This window comes from Malus sylvestris, chromosome 3 (assembly GCF_916048215.2).
Source record: "Malus sylvestris chromosome 3, drMalSylv7.2, whole genome shotgun sequence".
Classification (NCBI taxonomy): domain Eukaryota; kingdom Viridiplantae; phylum Streptophyta; class Magnoliopsida; order Rosales; family Rosaceae; genus Malus; species Malus sylvestris.
In genome coordinates this window covers 7,502,201-7,526,208 of record NC_062262.1, presented here as the reverse complement: position 1 = coordinate 7,526,208, position 24,008 = coordinate 7,502,201, and the positions used below count along the sequence as shown (strand labels likewise).

Genomic DNA, 24,008 nt, shown 5'->3' with positions numbered 1-24,008 from the left:
TATGTCACAATGAAAGCTTTTTTGGGTGCAGTTCAAGGCGGATATCACAAACACAAGGACACATTTTTCTACTGGAATACTCTCGTAGGATTCGAACACAGATGAAGTTCTACCATATGTCCTCACAAGGTGTAATATTATCAATATTTATTTTATGGTGTAATATTATATATGCATGTTGTAATATAAACAAATTTATAGCATTACGAGGCAGTGTTACAATCACGTTAAAAACTTTTCACTTACTCATCTAGAGTAGAACCAATAGCATTTTGCATTTTAACTTTAGTGAGGTGTTACAAGTAACTTTAACAACGATGGGAACATTTTAAATTACTCAGGGACATTATGGTTGATTTGCCGGTAACGTGAGAATCTGGTGTTTGTGTCACAATCTTTGATCAACTAAACTACAATTTACATCCTAATAGAAAAAGCACTAGAGCATTTAGTGCCAATTTTTTAGCCCCTGAGAAGGCAGAACATGAGGTTCAAGGGGCGATGAGCCATCATCCTCGGCCCCAACCAGTGGTCTCCACTGTTTTCTCATCACCTTTCCCTTCGAAACCTTCCTTAAATCTATCGTAGTTGGTCGCTTCAGCAGGTTTATATGGTCTTCCCCCCAACACCTTGAGCAGGTCATCTTGGTGAAGAACTTCCTTTTCAAGCAACAGTTCTGCAATTTGAGCTACTTGCTCTTTATGTTCCTCTACGAGTTCAACTGTGCGTGCATACGCCTTACCCACCCATTCTCGCACTTCACTGTCAATAAGGGCTCCAGTCTTGCTGCTGTAGGGGTTTGACATCTTAAATGATTCTTCCCTTTGAGGGAAAGACAGGAGACCCACCTTGTCACTGAAACCATGCACTGCAATTTGGGCGTACATCATCTTTGTCACTTTCTCCAGATCGTTTTGGGCTCCCGTAGATATTTTTCCCAACATAACCTGCACCCCAGAATATGTTAAACAAACAACATCATTAGATGACTAATGAAGTTCCAGGGAACTTGAGAATGACGATTGAAGAATGAGAAGAATTAAGAAACATAATGCATCATAAACGTCTTCAAAAAATAAGACTAATAAAGTTTTTTGGATACCTGTTCAGCTGCTCTACCACCGAGGGTCATGCAGGTCATATCAAAAAGCTGCTCCTTGGTCATGAGGAGGTTTTCATTTGGAACATACTGGGCAAACCCAAGTGCTGCAGTACCTCGAGGAACGATGGTCACTTTCAACAACGGTTCTGTGTGTTCTAAGAACCAGCCAGTAACAGCATGCCCTGACTCATGGTAGGCAACAGTACGGCGCTCGAGCTTGCCTATAACCTGTTTGACAAGAAAAAGGATGTCAAAATTCCAATCATATAGAACAAAGACAAAGAAAAACACTTAAGGTTAAAAGTCAAAGCATTCTCTTCTAAGACATAAAATCCCTTTTAGCTACCTAAAAGCTTGATCAGGACCTTTATTAACACTACTGAAACCTACATAATGGAAGGTAAAGTGGGATCTACAAGGTCCAGATCAATGGAAAGAATCTGTTCTAACTCAACATAAGGGCCAGCTATAGCCGCATAAGATCCAAACCCAATAGGAAGATGGATAACAAGAGTTTGCCTTCCAAGTATTTTCTTCTTACAAGGTATGCAATGATTATCTCCAAAGATTCCAATCAAATCTCAAGCTAAAGTGCACATCACAAATTCCATCATAAAAATGACAGGAGTCCTGGGTAGGGAGGACACAATGCTGTACCAGCCCGTATTATGCAGCATTGCTCTTTCATTTTTGGACATTGAGGAGAGAAGAGGAGAGGGAAGGGAATGGTAAATTTACTAAGAAATGAAACAAAGTTAACATATGCCATGAAAATAAAGGAACGAGCCAAAAATGACTAACCCTGTTCTTCTTCTCCAAACCACCAATAATTCTGTCTATAGCCGCCTCAAAATGCTGCATTGTAACCAGTTCACTCTCATTTCTTGCCGCAATTAAGGCACCTTCATTGCAAACATTTGCAATGTCTGCCCCAGCAAACCCTGGAGTCAGGGCTGCAAGCCTTTGAGAATAATATGATGGTTCATGATCAAGTTTAATCTTCTTCAAGTATATCTGAAATACCTGGTCACGACCTTTAATATTGGGTTTATCAATAGAGACTTGGCGATCAAATCGACCAGGCCTTAATAAGGCTTTGTCCAAAATATCAGGCCTATTGGTGCCAGCAAGCACAACTACTCCAGCAGTTGTTCCAAAGCCATCCATTTCTACCAACAACTGATTTAGAGTACTCTCACGCTCATCATTGGAACCTGAGAAGCCACCACGCCCTCTTGCTCGACCAATTGCATCAATCTCATCAATAAATATAATACTTGGAGCACATTGCCTTGCTTCCTGAAACAAGTTTCTAACTCTAGACGGTCCAACACCAACTACCATCTCCATGAAGTCTGATCCAGATATAGATAGAAACGGAACACCAGATTCCCCCGCGGTTGCTTTTGCTAGGAGGGTCTTTCCAGTGCCTGGAGGGCCTACCAATAAAGCTCCCTTGGGAATTTTGGCTCCCAAATCCTCATATTTCTGAGGATTCTTTAGAAAGTGCACAAATTCCATGATTTCCTGCTTTGCTTCGTCGCAACCAGCAACATCTTTAAAATAGATCTGTACCAATTAAAAATATCAGGTAGTGCTGAAAACGTGCAACAGAGTGCTTAAGAAAATATATTACAACAGATTAATGACAAGAAAATGCCAGGGAAACAAAAATCCAACCTTGTTCTTATCATTTTTATCTACTTTCGTTACTTGGGCTTTTCCTATATTGAATATTCCACGGGCACTTCGTCCACGGTGCGTTCTCCACTCCACTAACAAGAAACTTCCCAAAAGCAGTAGTATAGGTAGTGTAGGTAAAAATCTCATCAATTCTAGGAACCAAACCATATTAGAGCCATATGCAACAGGAACGAAATCATGACTGCCTATTCCCAATGCTTCCTGGTGTCACGGGCCGCATGTTAAAAACAAAGAAAATGCCCAAGACATCATATATCTAAGCCCATGAAGCCATGTCTTCATGGAAGCTTCTGGAACGTCCCGGAGAAATCAAGAACGTGGCGGAGCATTCAAGATAATCTAGGGCATTCCGGAACATTCCACACAAGTGTACATATTTAAGCCTCACCTAGAATAATCTAGATTAGGCAAGTTGTATCTAGAACTATGCTAGATATTTTTGGATGTAAGTAGGGGATTCTAGAACCCTCCATTGAGGAGGTGACTTAGGCCTATAAATAGGAGGTAAGGCCATTTGGCCAAACCATCCAAGAATTGTAAGCAATTGTAAAGTTCTCTTAACTTTCAATACAAAGCTTCCTTTCTCCCATCTTCTAAGTGATTTTAGCATTCTCCAAGCTATCTTAGCTTTCTTGGTGATTCGATCCGGGGAAGCGAGGCTTCGAAGGCTTACTTAGCTTGTTCATCGAGGTATTCAAGTCTAAGTGCCGCACGGGCGGAAGGCTTAAAGAGTCATCCCGTGACAGCTGGTATCAGAGCCAAGCTCGTGAATCACTTGAAGGAAAGTAGGATATGGCAAGTGGAGAGATGGTGTCCGGAGTCTCCGATCTAAGGGAGCGTACTGCCGAGGTCCAAGACGTTGCCAAGAGCAAGCCAAAGTTAAAGGACTTGCAAGCATCGATGGAGACCATGGAAGAGCGACTCGAGAAGGTGGAACGAACCATACTCGAGTTCGATACTCGACTTGATGAGGATGTTGTCGACAAGGAGGAAATCCAAACCATGGTGGACAATGGTAAGGATGAATTGCGTGGCTTGGTGGAAGGGCTACGAGATGAGCTCCTTGGCGCTCTCAACACCATGGCAGACAAGATGCGGAGGGAAGTCCAGGTTCACCTTGACAACATAGAGGCAAGGTTTGTGGCGCTTCAAGAAGAGATAAAGGACACAAGGGAACTTAAGGGAGATGTGGCGTTTTGTAAAGAAGCAGTTGTGAAGCAATTCGTGCAAGGGCCGAGGGAAATCAAGGCGTTGGACTCCAAGGTAATCGACTCCTTTAAACCCAAATCCTATAATGGGAAGAGGGAAGCAAAGGAGCTCGACACATTCGTGTGGAACGTGGAGCGATACTTCAAGTACCTGAAGCTTGAAGATGACGAGTCCAAAATCTCGACGGCAACCATGTTCTTAGCCGACAATGCCCTTATGTGGTGGCGTCGTCGGAGCATGGAGATTGAGCAAGGTACGTTCTCCCTCACCACTTGGGATGAATTTAAGAAAGATCTTATGTTGCACTTCTATCCCCAAAATGCCAAGTATGAAGCCAAGGAGAAACTAAGGTGGCTCAAGCAAACGGGGAGCGTCAAAGACTATGTCAACGCCTTCGTGAGCTTGTTATTCGAGGTGCCCAACATGTTAGAGGAAGACAAGCTCATGTACTTCATGAGTGGACTGCAAAATTGGGCAAAACTCGAACTACAAAGGAGACACGTGCAAACATTGTCTGATGCCATTGCCGCTGCCGAATCCTTGATTGAGTTTAAATCAAGCCACCAAGGTGATTCCAAGTCCACGGGGAAGAGGGGTAACCATGAGAGAAGTGGGGGAGAACACAAGCCGAAGGACAAGGCCGAGACAAGCAAACCGAAGGAGAAGAAAGCCGATAAGCATGACAAAGGCAAGGGTAAGTCTTGGCAACCCACTTGTTACCTATGCGACGGCCCTCACATGATGCGAGATTGCCCACAAAAGAAGGCCCTTAAGGCCATGGCCTTCAAGGAGGACAAGGCCAGGGAGAGTAACGATGCAAGTATGGGATGCATCCGTCTACTGAATGCCATCCAGACAACCCTCCCACAACCTAAGGCTCAAGTTGGGGGAGGATCATTGTTCGTCGACGTCAAGACTGGTGACAAGACGACGCGTGTGTTGGTGGACACGGGAGCAACACACAACTTCATGACGTCGGAGGAAGCCACAAGGCTTGGCCTCCGAGTCACAAAGGAGCCTGGTAGCGTGAAGACGGTAAATTCCGCTGCCACCCCCATTGTTGGAGTTGCGCGTAATGTGCACGTAGACATTGGCACATGGAAGGGAACGATCGACTTCACCGTAGTCAAGATGGACGACTATGGCGTAGTCATTGGGTTAGAGTTCATGGACAAGGTACGAGCCTTTCCCATTCCCTTCTATAATATCTTCTGTATCCTAGCCGACGGAAGACAACCTTGCCTGGTGCCATTGGAAAGGCAAGCCAAGAAGTGTACCCAACACTTGTCGGCAATTCAATTTGCCAAGTCTTGGAAGAAAGGCGAGGCCACATTTCTTGCAACCCTAATGTTGAATGAAGGGGAGGAGAAGCATGGGCCTTTGCCGAAACAAGTGGAAGACGTCCTTGTGGAGTTTGCGGACGTGATGCCTAAGGAACTGCCAAAGAAGTTGCCACCAAGGAGAGAGGTCGACCATGCAATTGAGTTGGAGCCTGGTGCTAAGCCTCCCTCCAAATCACCTTATAGGATGTCGCCACCCGAGTTGGAGGAATTGAGGAAACAACTCAACGAGCTACTTGATGCTGGCTACATCCAACCCTCCAAGTCCCCATATGGTGCACCCGTCTTGTTCCAACGCAAGAAAGAAGGTAGCCTAAGGTTGTGCATCGACTATAGAGCATTGAACAAGATTACGATCAAGAACAAGTACCCACTTCCGTTGATCGCCGACTTATTCGATCAACTTGGTGAAGCAAGGTACTTCACAAAGTTAGAATTCTCCACAGCTTTTCATCCGCAAACTGATGGACAAACGGAGCGGGTTAATGCATTGTTAGAGACTTATTTGCGGCACTATGTTAGTGCCAATCAACGAGATTGGGCTAAGTTACTTGATGTTGCCCAATTCTCTTATAACTTGCAACGTTCGGTGTCGACGGGGAAAAGTCCGTTCGAGTTGGCTATAGGGCAACAACCCTTGACCCCGAACACGGTCGTGACTGGCTACACGGGGAATAGTCCAGCCGCTTTCAAAACCGCTAAGGAGTGGCAATTAGCCCACGAACTTGCTCGAGCTCATTTGGAGAAGGCTTCAAAGAAGATGAAGAAATGGGCGGATCGTAAGCGAAGGAATGTGGAGTTCCAAACCGGCGACCAAGTTTTTGTGAAGCTCAATGCGTCTCAGCACAAGAGTACTCGTGGCTTGCACAAGAGCTTGTTGCGGAAATATGAGGGACCATTCCCTATCATCAAGAAGGTTGGCAAAGCTGCTTATGTTGTGGAACTCCCACCCCGCCTCAAGTTTCACCCGGTGTTCCATGTGAGCAACTTGAAGCCTTATCATGCGGACGATGAAGAACCAAGTCGAGGTGAGTCTCATCGAGCACCCCCTTTGATGACGGAGGCATTTGACAAAGAAGTGGAGAGCATTGAAGCCAAGCGTGTCGTGGTGCGACCAAGACAACCAAAGCATGTGGAGTACTTTGTCAAATGGAAGGGGCTACCATACTCCGAAGCAACCTGGGAGAAGGAGACGTCCTTATGGCAATATAAGGACTTGATTCAGACATTCGAGAGGCAAGAGTCGACGAGGACGTCGACGGCTTAAGTGGGGGAGGATGTCACGGGCCGCATGTTAAAAACAAAGAAAATGCCCAAGACATCATATATCTAAGCCCATGAAGCCATGTCTTCATGGAAGCTTCTGGAACGTCCCGGAGAAATCAAGAACGTGGCGGAGCATTCAAGATAATCTAGGGCATTCCGGAACATTCCACACAAGTGTACATATTTAAGCCTCACCTAGAATAATCTAGATTAGGCAAGTTGTATCTAGAACTATGCTAGATATTTTTGGATGTAAGTAGGGGATTCTAGAACCCTCCATTGAGGAGGTGACTTAGGCCTATAAATAGGAGGTAAGGCCATTTGGCCAAACCATCCAAGAATTGTAAGCAATTGTAAAGTTCTCTTAACTTTCAATACAAAGCTTCCTTTCTCCCATCTTCTAAGTGATTTTAGCATTCTCCAAGCTATCTTAGCTTTCTTGGTGATTCGATCCGGGGAAGCGAGGCTTCGAAGGCTTACTTAGCTTGTTCATCGAGGTATTCAAGTCTAAGTGCCGCACGGGCGGAAGGCTTAAAGAGTCATCCCGTGACACTGGGCATCCTCCAACCTCTTCTCAAAAGATTCAATACTTCCAATAATAAAGTACTTGCACTGGCCCCGTTTTGCAGGAACATGGGTATCAGGCCCTTGGACAACTTCCTCACTTGTCTGACTGCGTGGCGAGCTACGCACATACACGAGTGCAATTAATTTATCAAAGACAACTATATTATCCACTAAGCCCGGTTCCAGAAGTTGGTTTTTAAACTCTTGGAAACTTATCTGCATCTCTTGCACACTTATCTGCAAAGAACAAAATTGCAGATCATGTGAGTAGCGAACTTCTTTCTGGTATAGAGAAACTACCATAAACATAAAACAGAGGGATACCAAAAAAGCGATTACGAACAGGACTCAAATATTTCACAAGATTCTTACACAGATACATTTTAATGAATTTACTGATTTGGAAGTGAACGGGTATTTTCTCAGTAATTAGGGTCACAAAACATGTTGGCTGAATCCAGCTCAAGACCAACTTCATCTCAATCTTAAAGATAAAGGACATTTATTCCAAGCTAATTTGAATCAAAATGGGCCAAACTTTGATGAAATTGAGGTTCCACCGTAAAACCAATTAGATTTTCAAGCCTACACGTGGACAACAACTGGGTGACATGGAATGCATGTGGCCTTTTAACTTCACACGAGGACAACCCGCTTTGATACCATGATGAAATTGAGATTTCACCATAAAACCAATTGGCAATATGTGGAGGAGCTCAAGATCATATAAGTACATAGCAAACCTTGTCCCTCATCGATGTAGGACAACTCTCAACAAACTTATACAACAACAACAACAACAACAACAAAGCCTTTTCCCACTAAGTGGGGTCGGCTATATGAATCTTAGAACGCCATTGCGCTCGGTTTTGTGTCATGTCCTCCGTTAGATCCAAGTACTCAAATCTTTTCTTAGGGTCTCTTCCAAAGTTTTCCTAGGTCTTCCTCTACCCCTTCGGCCCTGAACCTCTGTCCCGTAGTCACATTTTCGAACCGGAACGTCAGTAGGCCTTCTTTGCACATGTCCAAACCACCGGAACCGATTTTCTTTCATATTTCCTTCAATTTTGGCTACTCCTACTTTACCTCGGATATCCTCATTCCCAATCTTATCATTTCTCGTGTGCCTATACATCCCACGAAGCATCCTCATCTCCGCTACACCCATTTTGTGTACGTGTTGATGCTTCACCGCCCAACATTCTGTGCCATACAACATCGCTGGCCTTATTGCCGTCCTATAAAATTTTCCCTTGAGCTTCAGTGGCCTACGACGGTCACACAACACGCCGGATGCACTCTTACACTTAATCTATCCAGCTTGTATTCTATGGTTGAGATCTCCATCTAATTCTCCATTCTTTTGCAAGATAGATCCTAGGTAGCGAAAACGGTCACTTTTTGTGATCTTCACTAGATTGCTCCGGTCATTAGTGTGGATAAGTATATAAATTGATAGAGATAGGAAAGCAAACACAAGATGTACGTGGTTCACCCAGATTGGCTACGTCCACAGAATAGAGGAGTTCTCATTAATTGTGAAGGGTTTACACAAGTACATAGGTTTAAGCTCTCCTTTAGTGAGTACAAGTGAATGATTTAGTACAAATGACATTAGGAAATATTGTGGGAGAATGATCTCGTAACCACGAAACTTTTAAGTACCGGAGTGTGGTATCGTCTTGACTTGCCTTATATGTCTCATAGGTAGATGTGGCATCTTCTCTGGAAGTACTCTTCATCCATCCAGGGGTGGTATCTGTAACTGGTGGAGATGCACAAGGTAATGTATCAATTTCACTTGAAGCTTACTTGTAGTTTCAGGCTTGGTCAAGCGCGATACAAACCATGTAGTAGGAGTCCCCCAAGTCGCCGAGCTAGGGGATCTGCTGAAAGAGGTGACAGACAAGGTAAGCAATCAGAGTTCCGGCTGATTGTTCACATTCTCCCTATCTTGCAGGCAGCATGAAGGATAAAAAGAAGAAAAATGAGAAGAGATAATATGGGATACTTTTGCTTTTGAAGAAGTAACTTTCCACAGGTTTATTCTTGAACTGGGCTGGAGGGTTTTCTGGTTTCCTCCAGAGTATAAGGCCGACTGAAGAATTTGAGGGTCAAAACAAGTCCATCAAATCTAGAGTACGTTCGACCTTGCTGATATGAGATACTTTTGCTTTTGACAGAGTAGTGGATGTATCGGCACGTGTGCTGTTACGCTTGTCTCCACATGCTTCCTTGTATCCTTCTCACTTGCCCTATATGTTCCTCAGGCAGATGCGGTATCTTCCATGGAAGCATAAGATGTTGAAGATGAGTACTCGAGAGCAATGCCAGGTAAGTAATCAGGTAAGGGGTTCCAGGCAGTCAGTTCCTGGCTGGAAGCTTGATTCCAAGTGCTGACTGATTGCTCTCTTTCTCCTTGTCTTGCAGGTAAGAACAAGGCCAAAGGAAAAGACAGGGAAAAAGCATAATATGGGATACTCTTGCTTTTAACCCTGATGATATGAGATGAGATATTCTTGCTCTAGTATAGCTTGTTTACAGAGGTATTATCGGGGGGAAAGAAAGCTGAATATTTCGAAAGGCTTCGTTGGGAGTGCCCTCTCAGATAAGAGGAAGGGTTGAGCATTTTTGCAGGTCTGCCTGTCCGTTGGGGATGGAGGTCGACATATATATGAGTCTCCCTAACATCAAGTAATAATGCTATTCATTTACCCTGCTTGGTCATAGCACGGTAGTGGGAGCTACCAGCTTCACATGTTTTAACTCTGTCAGAGCACTTTGAAAAAGTGGTCTGTGGTATCTAGAAAGCTGATGTTGCGTGTGAAGATTACAGTCAAGCTTTATCCAAGGGGATCCAGCTCTTGAAGTTGGGAAAGTGGTGCCTCTTCGGTTTTCGAACAAGCAATCCTGTCAGGGATCTGGCTCTCGAGATTCGGAGAACGATGCCTCTTCGATTTTTTAGAAAGCAATCCTGCTGGGGGTCTGGCTCTCGAGATTCGGAGAGCGGTGTCTCTTCGATTTTTGAGAAAGTAATCATGTTGGTGAAGGAAAATTTTGTGAAAACAAGTTCATTTAAGCAACATCATATAGCATGCAATTAACAATTAAAGGCGGAATCATGCTAGCATGCACTTAAAAACAAAACATTAACCAAGAAATTCAAAGCCTAGTAGATTGGTGAATCATGAATCAACTCAAAACAAAGTGAGTTGAGATTTATACCTTTGTAGATTCCTCTTTGCATAAGCAAAGGCTAATCACCCAAAGAGAGGGCCTTCATTCCTTGCATCTTAAATCTATATTTTTGGATGGAAGAATAGGTTTCTCCAAGTTCCCAAAAATGAGAGCCTCTAAGTCTCTTCACCAAGGAGAGATTGGAGAAGAAATGAGTGACCTTGGAGTAGTGGGATTGCAAGATGCACCCCCCAAGGGGCCGGCCTCCTAGAGAGAAAATGGAGAGACAAGTTCTCACCAATTTTCTCTAAAAGAAAACCCTTATGAATAAAAGGCTATAAAGTCATATTTATACCTTTATTCATTTGAGTGGCAAACTTGTAATTAAAGCAAGTTCACTACCCTTCCTCTAAATGGCCGGCCATGGGGTGTTGTTTGGGCTTTTGGGTCTTAGTGAATCATTATTCATTAAGTTGTCATACAACTTAAGTCAATGGGCTTGACGTTCGAAGCCCATTGGGCCTAAACGTCCAAAACTATCCCGAGGTCTTTTAACGAACTTATTCGTTTGATTAATTAACATATTAATTAATCCTTACCATAAATAAATGATTAAACCATTTAATAATTCTTACTCATCTCCGTTTAATCTCCAATCTCAACCTCTTATGGTGTGCGATCCATTAGGTTCCTTTTAGCGAGGCAGTGGGCGATTAAAACCATTTTATATCGATTGTGAATTGAAACTTACTTTCAATTCTCCCTTTAGCGATTACACACGTTTAGGGCTTCCACAAACCATGAGTGACACCTTGCAGCATATCATGGTTACCCAAGCTAATCAGAAGAGGTAGAGAAAACCTATTCAGTTTGGGATTACAAATGCAATACGGTCTTTCTCTAATACAATACTCTTGACCACATTGTTTGGTTTGATAGTTTATTTATTCATGTCTACTATCCAATGTGATTCGTGTGCTTATATGATTTCCTTGAATGTGATTCGGAACGCATTCCCAAATCCCATTCATACTCTGGCCAGAGATTCTAAATCATATCATAGAGTATTCTCCCTCAAACAGTTTGAAGGTTAGAGATCCCTTGTTGCGCATTCACTTGCCTCCATGGCTAAGTGGCTTAACCCCAACGATGCCGTGGACACCCTCCTGATGGAGTGACTTTGACATAATCAAAGATCAAGGACTTAACCACAAGACAACTATGATGGCTCAGGTCAAAGGACTACTTTGCATTATCCCAACCATGAGTTCTCATGTGACATGAGTATGAGAACTCTTCGTTGATCGCGTTCAGTGAACTCATTCCCTATTGAGCACCTACGTACTTGTCTTGATGTCACACACACCAATGACTCGAGACTAGTCACTCTCCCTGAGAGAAGACATAGCACGTACCGATCTTGACGGACTGTCAATGCCCAATTGGCAATCCTATGATCAGGAACATTTAGGATGTGTCTACGAAAGAATGGTCTCATGAATCTAACTTCATTAGATCGCATTCTCCCAATCACATACTCCTTGGACTTTATCGTTTAAGCATATAACATTTATATGAGACGGCTCAAACAATAATCTTTGCCCTTTATATTAAACTAGATTAGTTTAACATGTGAAATGTCCGTAAAGTATCATCATATGATTGGTTTTAGGGCACATTTCCAACAATCTCCCACTTGCACTAGAGCCAATCAGCTTAGTCATCAGTGATGATACCTCTTCTGTAGTCATTTCATAAATGGCTGAATAGTAGGCCTAGGCAATGGATATCTATATGTTATCCATAGAAGCAACCTTGAGAATAACGACGTCACCATTATACATGATTCTCAATCATGTGGTTCAGTCTCTCATATGAGTTCGGATCTTGATGAGACCTTGATTCCCTGGCTTGAGCTATCGCCCCATTAGTGTCATAGTGTCGATACACTAGATACACTTTCTGGTTGGAACCGAATAGAGAGTTCATAAATGAACTTTCTCATCCAAACAACATTGTTGTAAGCTTCTATATGGCAATATATTTTGCATTCATAATGGAACACACTAAGGTCATTACTTTAATGTTTCCATCCAAATATCTCTTTAGTCATAATAAAGAGATATCCGTTTATCTCTTCATTCATAATGAAGAAACATCCAATGATGGATTAGATTCATAATCTAATACATTTACGCTTCCATTACGTTACTCTGATTCTTCCTCATTCTTTGAGGAATTTATCCTTTAGTATTTCTTAAATACTTAAGGACTTACTTGACAGTTGCCATGGTTCTGATCCTGGGCTTACACTGATATCGTCTTGTACCTTTCTAGGTACAACCCATATCAATGTTTTTCATACAATATGAAATACATAAATCACCTTTCTGCTTACGCATAAAGGATTCTATTTACGCATTATTTCTTTGGGAGTCAAAGGGTACGTTCCCTTTGAGAAGAGCTACCTCCTAGTCTCACTAGAGTTGTTCTTCTGATTAAAGTTTATCATCATATGAGAAACTTCCTAGCATCTTTTGTCTATTATTAGGGATTAATATAATCAAATTATATCCTAAAATCTATCAATATAGATTTCCATCCCATGTATATAGACTATGTCTCCCATATACATTCTATCTTCATATAATGTTTAAAGTCATAACTTTAACGAAGAAATATTCTTTTCATTTCCAAAATTAATATATCATACATATATTCATATATATCACATATATATTTATATATATATATATACAAATTTAGGAATATGATTAACTCCCACTAATCTTTTGTAAAACTAGTAAACAAAAGATTCATTTACATCTTTATGAGAAATCAAACGATTTGACCTTTCTCTCATAAGACGCTTATAGCTCCCACTAGCTTGCTAAGATCCATGATGGATGGATCTCTACAACTTATATGTCTTGTGATTCATAGTTTTAGACATATATTATCAAGACTATCTTAATAATGGTTTCGGAAACCCATATTATGTCCAAACATTGAATCACCATTTAGTTGTAGCTAGCAATCTTCAAATTAATTGAAACTAAGACTACGTCAAAAATGGTTCCTTCAAAGTCAACCATTCTATTTGATTGTAGTCACCTTAAGCTACCAATTAGCTTATGAAGGTTTCATTATTTCGGGTCAAATGGTACTTTACCATTCCCATGAGTATATATCGTATATGCACTCAATGTAGTCATAAGGATTTTCATTCTTATTTCTTCGAATTAAGAGGTGCAACTCTATGACATAGTCATAAAGTTCAAACCATTCAACTGAGACGGTTTATAAATCCTTCTCGACTACCTTGGAGCTTATGGTATAGGAACTAGGTTGTTATATTTGTTGATTACTTTCTTGTCTCTCAAAGAACCATTCTTTGAGTTCTATCCTTCGTTCATTTGCTCTTAGGCAAATCACATTGTAGGATTACAATGAACTATCCAACAAAACAACATTTGTTAGTTGGTTTATAGAAGCGATATCCAAAAGTTAATTTAAGGATATCCTACAAGATTGTTATCAAACAAATATTGTGTATTAACACACAACCCCAAATCTTAACATGCTTAAGATTTGTCTTTCTTTCCAACTACATCTTATGGAGTCATGAAAAATTTGGAAGATCTTCTAATTGACAATCATATTGTTTTTAGAAGTATATATCCTATATATATGGGTAATTGATAATATCCAACGAACTAAATCTTATTCAAGTTCGTTCTTCTCCTAATGGAGAAATCCATTATCTTATGATGCTTCTTTCCTTGATATCTTTCAAGAAAACTATTCTAAAGTGTTACCATTCCTTGGATCAAATCTGAGGATGTAAATACTTTAGACGTCTTACTCATCAACTTACATTTCTTGAATTCTTTGAAACATTTTGCAAAGTATTCGGACTTGTGTTTATTCAAAAATAAACTATAGTCCAACCGAGAGTGATCTTCGGTGAATGTTATCCAACATGAGTAGTATTATGTTTGTGGACAAGTGCCACTAACATCTAAGTGAATTAACCTCAACAACTTTGTGATTCTTTCTTCTTTCCAAAAGAATAAAGATTCGAACATTTCGCCTCTATACAATTTTAACAAGAAGGTATTGGATCCGGATCTAATGATCCAAAGCGTCCATCTATGACCAACTCGTAATTTATGTTTTAGAGGTATCACAACTTTAGTTGGGATTAGTCACTACTTTGCAACCTTTTGGGTTTTTTTTAAGCATCATTATATTCTAAACAGTTAACACTACCATATCATCTCTACTATAGAGATAATTAATTAGATTACAATAATCTAATCATTGATTAATAAAGAACAATGTTTTGTCAAACAAAACATTCATCCATCTCTACTATAGTGACGGAATTAAATTCCTTAAAATTGGAATGTAAAGACAATCTTTGGTTTTTCCAATTTCTTTGGCAATTCATATGAGGAAGTAAGTACCATCTGCTTTCGCAGAAATCTATATTTTATTCACTTTCCGAATGTGAAGTACTTTCTCTTCTCTCATATATCTTCTACTTCTTATTAGCCATACTTTTACAACGATTGTAAAACTTTAGTTACTAATACGGAATCAAGCATTCAAGTAGAAGATCCAACTGTTTTGAACTATTCAAGAACAATTTACAACGCCTTCGAAAGGTGTGTTCTTGACACTTGCAAGACATTTCTTGCAAATACCCCTTCCAATGTCCATCCTTTCATAAAGAAAGTTTGTTCCCTTGGAGTTATTTTGCTTTCTTCATTTGACTTCTCCTTTGACTACCATAGTCAAGGTCCCTAAACTCCCACTATCTCTCTTGAAACTTATTTCAATTGTGTTATACACATCAAACATTTTGGAGAGCATGTGGTTATTGTACACTACATAGTTTACAATAAACTTAGTGAACGATTAGGATAGGGACACAAAGGTGAAGTCCTTGCCTAGTTCCCGTCTCTAGAAGTGTTTTAATACTTCAACACTCAATGATTCAAAATCATCATAAGTCCATGTTGATGGACTATTTTTGTCAACCAACCATTATGTTCTAAACATAATTACAAACTTTCAAGAGTTGTTCAAAGCAACTCTCATTTCTTCATACAACAATTTGTAAGTGAAGAATCATGGCACATTAAGTGTCCATGCCTTTGTGCTTTCTTCTTAAGTTCTTTGTTCATTTAACAAAGAAACAAGCACTAAGTGTTTGCATTGACTAAGGGTTGTTCAAAACAACTCATTATTTCTTCATACAACGATTTGTAAGTGAAGAACTAATAACACTAAAAGTGTCCTTTTCTTTATGCTAATCTTCGTAAGTTCCTTTGTTCATATAACGAAGGAACAAGCATTGGTTGTTTGTGTTGTCCTCTTCATGATAGACTTTTCTAACATGTTCTTCTAATGATACATTATCATTAGGAAGATTGTGAGGATGAGACTACTTAGATACATATACAATCCATTAAGACAATCTTTGGGATTGTGTTACCAAGTCCGGAAACTAAAGCATTCGGCTTTTCTTTGTCAAGTGTTGGATAGCGTTTGCAAATATATTGGTAAACAAATACATAACGAATATAAATTGATTGATTTTAAGCCATTTGATTCGGGTCTTTAAATCAAATAGCACCACCCACTATTTTTGGCAAATTCCATATCCCTCATTGGAATTCGAGAGTTTTGGATGAAACTCTTAGTAGGTTATGGGAGGCTCACCATTACCAAGCCCACCTCAGAAGAACTCCATATTGGCTAGCAACAATAATAATGAGAGAGTACGCTTACTCATTTGCAACTAATGCAAGTACCCATCTTATTTGGCCTCTAGAGAATGATGCCTCAGAAGAACTCCATATTGGCACCATTGCACTTAGTTAAGTCATTCCCACCATGCTAGTTCAAGTAGGGGTTCAAGAATGGCCTCAGAAGAACTCCATATTGGCCATACTCGTTGCCTACTTTCACTTCATCATATGTTTATAGGCTTCTCCTGAATGTAAGCACATACTTTGCAACCCCAGAACTGGACGAATACTTTGTATGAGTCACAAACGATTGAAGCCTACCACGGTGGAAGGCCACGAAAGAATGTTCAAAGCACTCTCACGCTTTTCAACTTAATATTGGTTTGGTTGAGGGTTTTAGGTCTCATCACATATAAACATACATTTTAATCTCTATTAAAACTATTTTGGTCCTATTACAACTATAGGTCCATATGATTGTTTTTAGTTGTATATAATACTCCCACTATGTTTATAAAACGGTTTTTAAAGCAAGAGTATATGATACTACTAACATAACCTTTGCATTCATTTGATGGACTATATAGTTGCCTTAGGGCCTTAGGATGATTATGAACCTTTATTTAGATTCAACACGAGCCTTGTGTTGAATCTCGGTCTAGGGATGGTGATTGATTTTAGTTACGCGTTTAATCACATTAAGGCGTGTTGTCTTAGGGGCGTTGGACCCAACTACTTCATTTTCATGCATATCAAATAAAGCAAGAAAGAAGTACTTCAAAGTAAAGGTGAGCTTATGCTCATTACAACATTTGCATAAAACAAATTACTTTAAAGTAAAGAAGAGCTTATGCCCTTTTACAACATTTGATCAAATCAAATTACAACCAAAATTAATCTACACATTCCCATGGTTCAAACAAATTTGAAACGGCCTTTCACATAGCTCAATTATATTAGGCTTAGGTTCATAATCACCCTTTAATTAATTAACACTTTAACTAATTAAATTGAATGCAACATTTTCATTTGGTTTTTGTATCCATAAAATTGATTTAAATGGAGCTAAACAAAATGAAAATCCAATTCTCATTTAAAGAGACAAAACAATTTTGTTCTCTACTTAATTTGGGCCAATATGCAATAACCACAACTTTTGGGCCATAAAGCAATTAACCTCAACTTTTGGGCTATATTGCAAAACTTTTGGGGTCACTTTGTAAAGACACAAAAGTCCACTACTTCATGTAATTACACTAGAACCCAAAATTTAATCAATGCAAAAACTTCATTAAAGGAGCAAAACAATTTGTCCTTTAGCGTTTTTGGACCTAAACGTAAAAACGTAAACTTTTGGGCCAAAGTGCAAATACACAAAAGTATCAAAACTTTATGTAATTGCATAAAAAACCCAAAAGTACTCCCACTTGAGGGAGGGCCGGTTTTAGAGAGGGAAAGGGAGTGGAGATAAGTCCACTAAAATTTGGAAATTTTTTCAACAATTTCATAAAGCCTTGCAAGTGGTTTTTGGTTGGTGTAAATCATTAAACCATGCATGTGGTGTGTAAGGTGTGTAAGTCTTACACACCCATCACAATTTCTATCACCTTTCAAAAAAAAAATGTTTTGGTGATAGAAAATTCACATCAACCAACACAAAACAAAGACTTTATGAAATTAACCAAAACTTTGAATCAAAACACAAACCTTTTTGTTCTTGGCAAAAATGTCAAGAACAATGAAGAACACTCATGAAAAAACTCAAAATTTTCCATGAACATTTTTCACCCAAAAACATTCCAAAACCATTCAAACTTTAGGGAAATAACATCTAACCAAACTAGGGTACATAGGGGTTCCAAAAGTCACTTGAAAACACTTTTAACAAGTCAAACAAGAACCCAAAAATCCACCCTTTGGATTTGGCCGAAAATCCCCAAAGTCATGGCACCAAATTTTAGCTCCAATATTCATGCTCATATGAACTACATCTACAACATTTGAGATGGCAAATTTTCTAACAAAATTTACATTCAAAGAAGCAAGAATAAAGCTTGTAACAATTACAACTTTTAAATCACAAACTATGAACTACAAAACCCAAAAGGATTCACCAACTACTAGACCTAGGCTCTGATACCACTTGAAGGAAAATTTTGTGAAAACAAGTTCATTTAAGCAACATCATATAGCATGCAATTAACAATTAAAGGCGGAATCATGCTAGCATGCACTTAAAAACAAAACATTAACCAAGAAATTCAAAGCCTAGTAGATTGGTGAATCATGAATCAACTCAAAACAAAGTGAGTTGAGATTTATACCTTTGTAGATTCCTCTTTGCATAAGCAAAGGCTAATCACCCAAAGAGAGGGCCTTCATTCCTTGCATCTTAAATCTATATTTTTGGATGGAAGAATAGGTTTCTCCAAGTTCCCAAAAATGAGAGCCTCTAAGTCTCTTCACCAAGGAGAGATTGGAGAAGAAATGAGTGACCTTGGAGTAGTGGGATTGCAAGATGCACCCCCCAAGGGGCCGGCCTCCTAGAGAGAAAATGGAGAGACAAGTTCTCACCAATTTTCTCTAAAAGAAAACCCTTATGAATAAAAGGCTATAAAGTCATATTTATACCTTTATTCATTTGAGTGGCAAACTTGTAATTAAAGCAAGTTCACTACCCTTCCTCTAAATGGCCGGCCATGGGGTGTTGTTTGGGCTTTTGGGTCTTAGTGAATCATTATTCATTAAGTTGTCATACAACTTAAGTCAATGGGCTTGACGTTCGAAGCCCATTGGGCCTAAACGTCCAAAACTATCCCGAGGTCTTTTAACGAACTTATTCGTTTGATTAATTAACATATTAATTAATCCTTACCATAAATAAATGATTAAACCATTTAATCATTCTTACTCATCTCCGTTTAATCTCCAATCTCAACCTCTTATGGTGTGCGATCCATTAGGTTCCTTTTAGCGAGGCAGTGGGCGATTAAAACCATTTTATATCGATTGTGAATTGAAACTTACTTTCAATTCTCCCTTTAGCGATTACACACGTTTAGGGCTTCCACAAACCATGAGTGACACCTTGCAGCATATCATGGTTACCCAAGCTAATCAGAAGAGGTAGAGAAAACCTATTCAGTTTGGGATTACAAATGCAATACGGTCTTTCTCTAATACAATACTCTTGACCACATTGTTTGGTTTGATAGTTTATTTATTCATGTCTACTATCCAATGTGATTCGTGTGCTTATATGATTTCCTTGAATGTGATTCGGAACGCATTCCCAAATCCCATTCATACTCTGGCCAGAGATTCTAAATCATATCATAGAGTATTCTCCCTCAAACAGTTTGAAGGTTAGAGATCCCTTGTTGCGCATTCACTTGCCTCCATGGCTAAGTGGCTTAACCCCAACGATGCCGTGGACACCCTCCTGATGGAGTGACTTTGACATAATCAAAGATCAAGGACTTAACCACAAGACAACTATGATGGCTCAGGTCAAAGGACTACTTTGCATTATCCCAACCATGAGTTCTCATGTGACATGAGTATGAGAACTCTTCGTTGATCGCGTTCAGTGAACTCATTCCCTATTGAGCACCTACGTACTTGTCTTGATGTCACACACACCAATGACTCGAGACTAGTCACTCTCCCTGAGAGAAGACATAGCACGTACCGATCTTGACGGACTGTCAATGCCCAATTGGCAATCCTATGATCAGGAACATTTAGGATGTGTCTACGAAAGAATGGTCTCATGAATCTAACTTCATTAGATCGCATTCTCCCAATCACATACTCCTTGGACTTTATCGTTTAAGCATATAACATTTATATGAGACGGCTCAAACAATAATCTTTGCCCTTTATATTAAACTAGATTAGTTTAACATGTGAAATGTCCGTAAAGTATCATCATATGATTGGTTTTAGGGCACATTTCCAACAGTTGGGAGTCTGGCTCTCGAGATTCGGAGGGCGGTGCCTCTTCGATTTTGGAGCAAGCAATCTTGTTGGGAGTGTTTTCTCGAATGTGAGTAAAGGTTGGGCATGTTTGCTAGTCTACCTTGCCACGAAGCATAGAGGTTGACACACAGGGACTTTCCAATTATCTAGCAGTGGTACTGTTCCTTTACCCTCTCTTCGATTTTTGAGAAAGTAATCATGTTGGGAGTCTAGCTCTCGAGATTCGGAGGGCGGTGCCTCTTCGATTTTGGAGCAAGCAATCTTGTTGGGAGTGTTTTCTCGAATGTGAGTAAAGGTTGGGCATGTTTGCTAGTCTACCTTGCCACGAAGCACAGAGGTTGACACACAGGGACTTTCCAATTATCCAGCAGTGGTACTGTTCCTTTACCCTCTCTTCGATTTTTGAGAAAGTAATCATATTGGGAGTCTGGCTCTCGAGATTCGGAGGGCGGTGCCTCTTTGATTTTGGAGCAAGCAATCTTGTTGGGAGTGTTTTCTCGAATGTGAGTAAAGGTTGGGCATGTTTGCTAGTCTACCTTGCCACGAAGCACAGAGGTTGACACACCGGGACTTTCCAATTATCTAGCAGTGGTACTGTTCATTTACCCTTGTGGGTAATAATATGGTAGCTAAACCTTCAAAATTTATGTGTCTAAACTTTGTTAGTGTTGTTTCTTTGCTATTCTTTTACCCTTCTTGGTCAGGGCGATGTAGTGGGAGCTGCAAGCTTCACGTGTCTCAACTTTGTCAGAGAACTTTGGCAAAGTTATCTGTGGTACCCATGAGCTACTGTTTCGTGTGGAAAGTGGGTGATTGAACAGTACGATTCATTTTCGCCAGAAATCTTCGACAGAATGCCCATAATTTCCGCAAAGCTGAGTGTGCGTGTGACAGGTGCTGACAAGGCTGGAAAAGTAGGTGCCTCTTCGATTTCTGAGATCGGCCCTCGTGGTCTCTGAGCAGCCCAGCTTTTGAGAAAGCAAGCCTCTTCGATTTCTGAGATCGGCCTTCGTGATCTTTGAGCAGCCCAGCTTTTGAGAAAGCAAACGCTTCTTCGATTTCTGAGATCGACCATCGTGGTCTCTGAGCAGCCCAGCTTTTGAGAAAGCAAACGCCTCTTCGATTTCTGAGCAGGCGCCTCTTCGATTTCTGAAGATTCGTCGAGTGCAGATTTTTATAGGGGCTGACATTAAGTTCCAAAGCACACTTGAATATCCACCAGTAGAAGCTCCATTCTTGCACTTCTAAGATCTTGATTTGTCCGACCTCTTCTCTCTTCAACACCTTTGAAAATGTCTGGCCCCTCCGACCGTCGTTTTGACTTGAACCTTGTTGAAGAGGCAGCCCCGCCTTCTCCAGACAACATATGGCGCCCATCCTTCGTCTCCCCTACTGGTCCTCTTACCGTTGGGGATTCCGTGATGAAGAATGATATGACCGCTGCGGTAGTGGCCAGGAACATTCTCACTCCCAAAGATAACAGACTACTTTCCAAACGGTCTGATGAGTTGGCTATTAAGGATTCTCTGGCTCTCAGTGTTCAGTGTGCAGGTTCTGTGTCTAATATGGCCCACGCCTATTTGCTCGAACCCGCCAAGTTGAATCATTGGCGGCTGAAGTGATGAGTCTCAAACAGGAGATTAGAGGGCTCAAGCATGAGAATAAACAGTTGCACCGACTAGCACATGACTATGCTACAAACATGAAGAGGAAGCTTGACCAGATGAAGGAATCTGATGGTCAAGTTTTACTTGATCATCAGAGATTTGTGGGTTTGTTCCAAAGGCACTTATTGCCTTCGTCTTCTGGGGCTGTACCGCGTAATGAAGCTCCAAATGATCAACCTCTGATGCCTCCTCCTTCTAGGGTTCTGTCCAGTACTGAGGCTCCGAATGATCCCCCTCCGGTGCCTTCTCTTTCTGGGGCTCTACCGACTGCTGAGACTTCTCCTAAGCAACCTTTGTGAAGGCTCCCTCTTGTTTGTTTATTTTGACTCAAGTATATGTACATATTTGTAACTTATCAGAGATATCAATAAATAAGCTTTCCTTCATTTCAATGTATTGTGTTAAATACAAAAAAGCCTTCTTCGCTAAGTTTTTTGAATTTTCTTTTGTTGAAGCTTGTATGTTGAAGCTTTGTGAGTGGATCAAACGACTTTCCCAATTCTCTCTTCTCGCATGTAGGGGATTCAATGCATGTATGGGATTCAACGTGGAAATAGTTGGACTCTAAAACATTTTCCTTAGAGTCGACTCGGCTTTATATCACATCAAAACAAGAAATCATACGATATGGGCCGGTAGTTACATAAACACCATTCACAAAACCTAAAATGGAGAAACAAATATAGCAAGACAATTCAAAAAAAAAAAAAGAGATCACATATTTGTGTATACACTAACCTCTATTTGTTTAACAACATAAATTAGCAAGATGGAGAGTAATATCATAATGGCTGATAGCAGGATGATTAAATTGGGAGCGTGCCTCAAGAAAAATTCCTGATTATCCGTCTTTGATTCGTCTGAAATTGAAATAATATTAAAGTTAATAGAAACGTAAGACATTATAAATGCAGAATCAAATACTAACATAGACAGCTTTAAATCAGGCAAGCTTTCAGTATAAAATTCTAACATAGAACCTAGACTTTTAAATTTGACACTATTTTCTATCAGACCCAGATGAGTCTCATATGATCAAGTTTCCACACAGAAAAACTGCAGTACTTTATCAGTGTCAGTGACAAACTCCTACTAAATAAAATGTCCACCTTACTACAAAATGCGTCTTGTTGTTCGGGTATCTAAGCCTAGGTGGGGAACGGTGAGAGTCGAACTCTATGATAAACATTCAATTCAAACGATAATAACAGTGAAAATGTATCGAAAATAAGCCCCGTTGCAGCTGAAAAGACAGCAACTTAACCTTTCGGCTTCGTTTTCTGCTCATCCCCTTTTGGAATTTCCTTCTTTTCCTTGGGATGGAAGTTCTCAGAATCTGCAACACCAAGAGCAACGCAAGCACATACTCGATCAAACCACTATATTTCCCCACAAATCACAGCAATTATTACATTCATTTAGCTGAAACAAAAATAACTAGCAAACAATACAAGGTCAAATAAAACTGCAAATTGCTTACTCTTTTTCTTTGGGGTTTCACTCGAAAAGTGTAGGCAAAGTTTAGGGTTTGCAAGAATGCAACTGAAATCCGAGACGCGGGCTTTGTGGGCTGCTATTGACGCAGCAAAATACGACCTCAAAAACCTTAATTCCCCGTCGACCGGACCCAGATACGAACCACAACGGGGAACTCCAGAAATCCCTCCATTCCCAATCAGACCCGCCGATCGCCCTCTTCCATTCAACAAATTCTACCACCAAAATTTAAACCAAAAATTAAATTAAAAATCGAAAAAAAAAAAAAAGAGATTGGGAAGCTTACCCCGAAGCGAGAAGAACGAGAAACGGAGCGACCAATCCGAGTAAAAATCATAACTTTGATGTCTTAGGCGGGGAGAGAGACTGAAATTTTGCTTCCCAGAATCGTTTAGACTGAAATTTTACTTCTCGAGCTGATTCGATGAACCCATTTCGAAAAATCAGATTTTTTTTTTTTTCGTTTTGTTAAATTAGTTTGTGCGTATTTTCTTTCTGGTCAAATGATATCCATGAATTTTAACACAAGGACTTTGAGGTGCCTGGGGCGGACGACAAATGCTGGCAAAATCTGACACCGAACTGACAGTTCTAAGCACGGCGGCTGTGGGATTGGAAAACTCGTACAAATTCCTTATGGATTTTTAGGGATTTCTGTTGATTTGGTTTATGATTTTGGTGGATTTTTAGGTGTTAGATCTTAATTCAACCTTGACCTGTTAATGCAGGTGAACCATGG

General features: G+C 40.3%; 1 protein-coding gene, 1 long non-coding RNA gene and 1 pseudogene across 3 annotated transcripts; 1 reads left to right on the top strand and 2 right to left on the bottom strand.

Moving 5' to 3' along the window:
- Window positions 1–216: 216 nt before the first annotated feature.
- LOC126616917 (ATP-dependent zinc metalloprotease FTSH 10, mitochondrial-like) lies at window positions 217–3,717 on the bottom strand (annotated as a pseudogene).
- Window positions 3,209–23,982, bottom strand: LOC126616847 (ATP-dependent zinc metalloprotease FTSH 10, mitochondrial-like). Of its 2 annotated transcripts, XR_007621277.1 has the most exons (6): window positions 23,556–23,982; window positions 23,253–23,484; window positions 23,037–23,108; window positions 22,511–22,632; window positions 7,000–7,425; window positions 3,209–3,367 (listed from the first exon to the last, which is right to left on the bottom strand). XR_007621277.1 is itself a non-coding variant. In XM_050284976.1 (5 exons), the coding sequence occupies exons 1-5, from the start codon at window positions 23,604–23,606 to the stop codon at window positions 7,153–7,155; spliced, it is 750 nt and encodes a 249-aa protein (XP_050140933.1). In that variant the 5' UTR covers window positions 23,607–23,982; the 3' UTR covers window positions 6,831–7,152. The 2 variants fall into 2 exon arrangements, 1 of the variants encoding a protein (XP_050140933.1); XM_050284976.1 differs by lacking the exon at window positions 3,209–3,367 and having other exon boundaries at window positions 6,831–7,425.
- Window positions 9,235–9,609, top strand: LOC126616848 (uncharacterized). The gene is made up of 2 exons (XR_007621278.1): window positions 9,235–9,327; window positions 9,459–9,609. It is a non-coding gene; the product is annotated as an uncharacterized LOC126616848 (long non-coding RNA).
- Window positions 23,983–24,008: the final 26 nt, after the last annotated feature.

What these genes read in the sequence shown, in the direction of transcription:
- LOC126616847 (XM_050284976.1), bottom strand. Translation starts at nt 23,606, where the DNA reads ATGATTTTTACTCGGATTGGTCGCTCCGTTTCTCGTTCTTCTCGCTTC. An exon ending in CTCGTTCTTCTCGCTTCGGG is followed by an intron (nt 23,485 to 23,555) that starts GTAAGCTTCCCA and finishes TTTTGGTGGTAG; the next exon opens with AATTTGTTGAATGGAAGAGG. An exon ending in ATGTTGTTAAACAAATAGAG is followed by an intron (nt 7,426 to 22,510) that starts GTTAGTGTATAC and finishes TGTTCTTTGCAG; the next exon opens with ATAAGTGTGCAAGAGATGCA.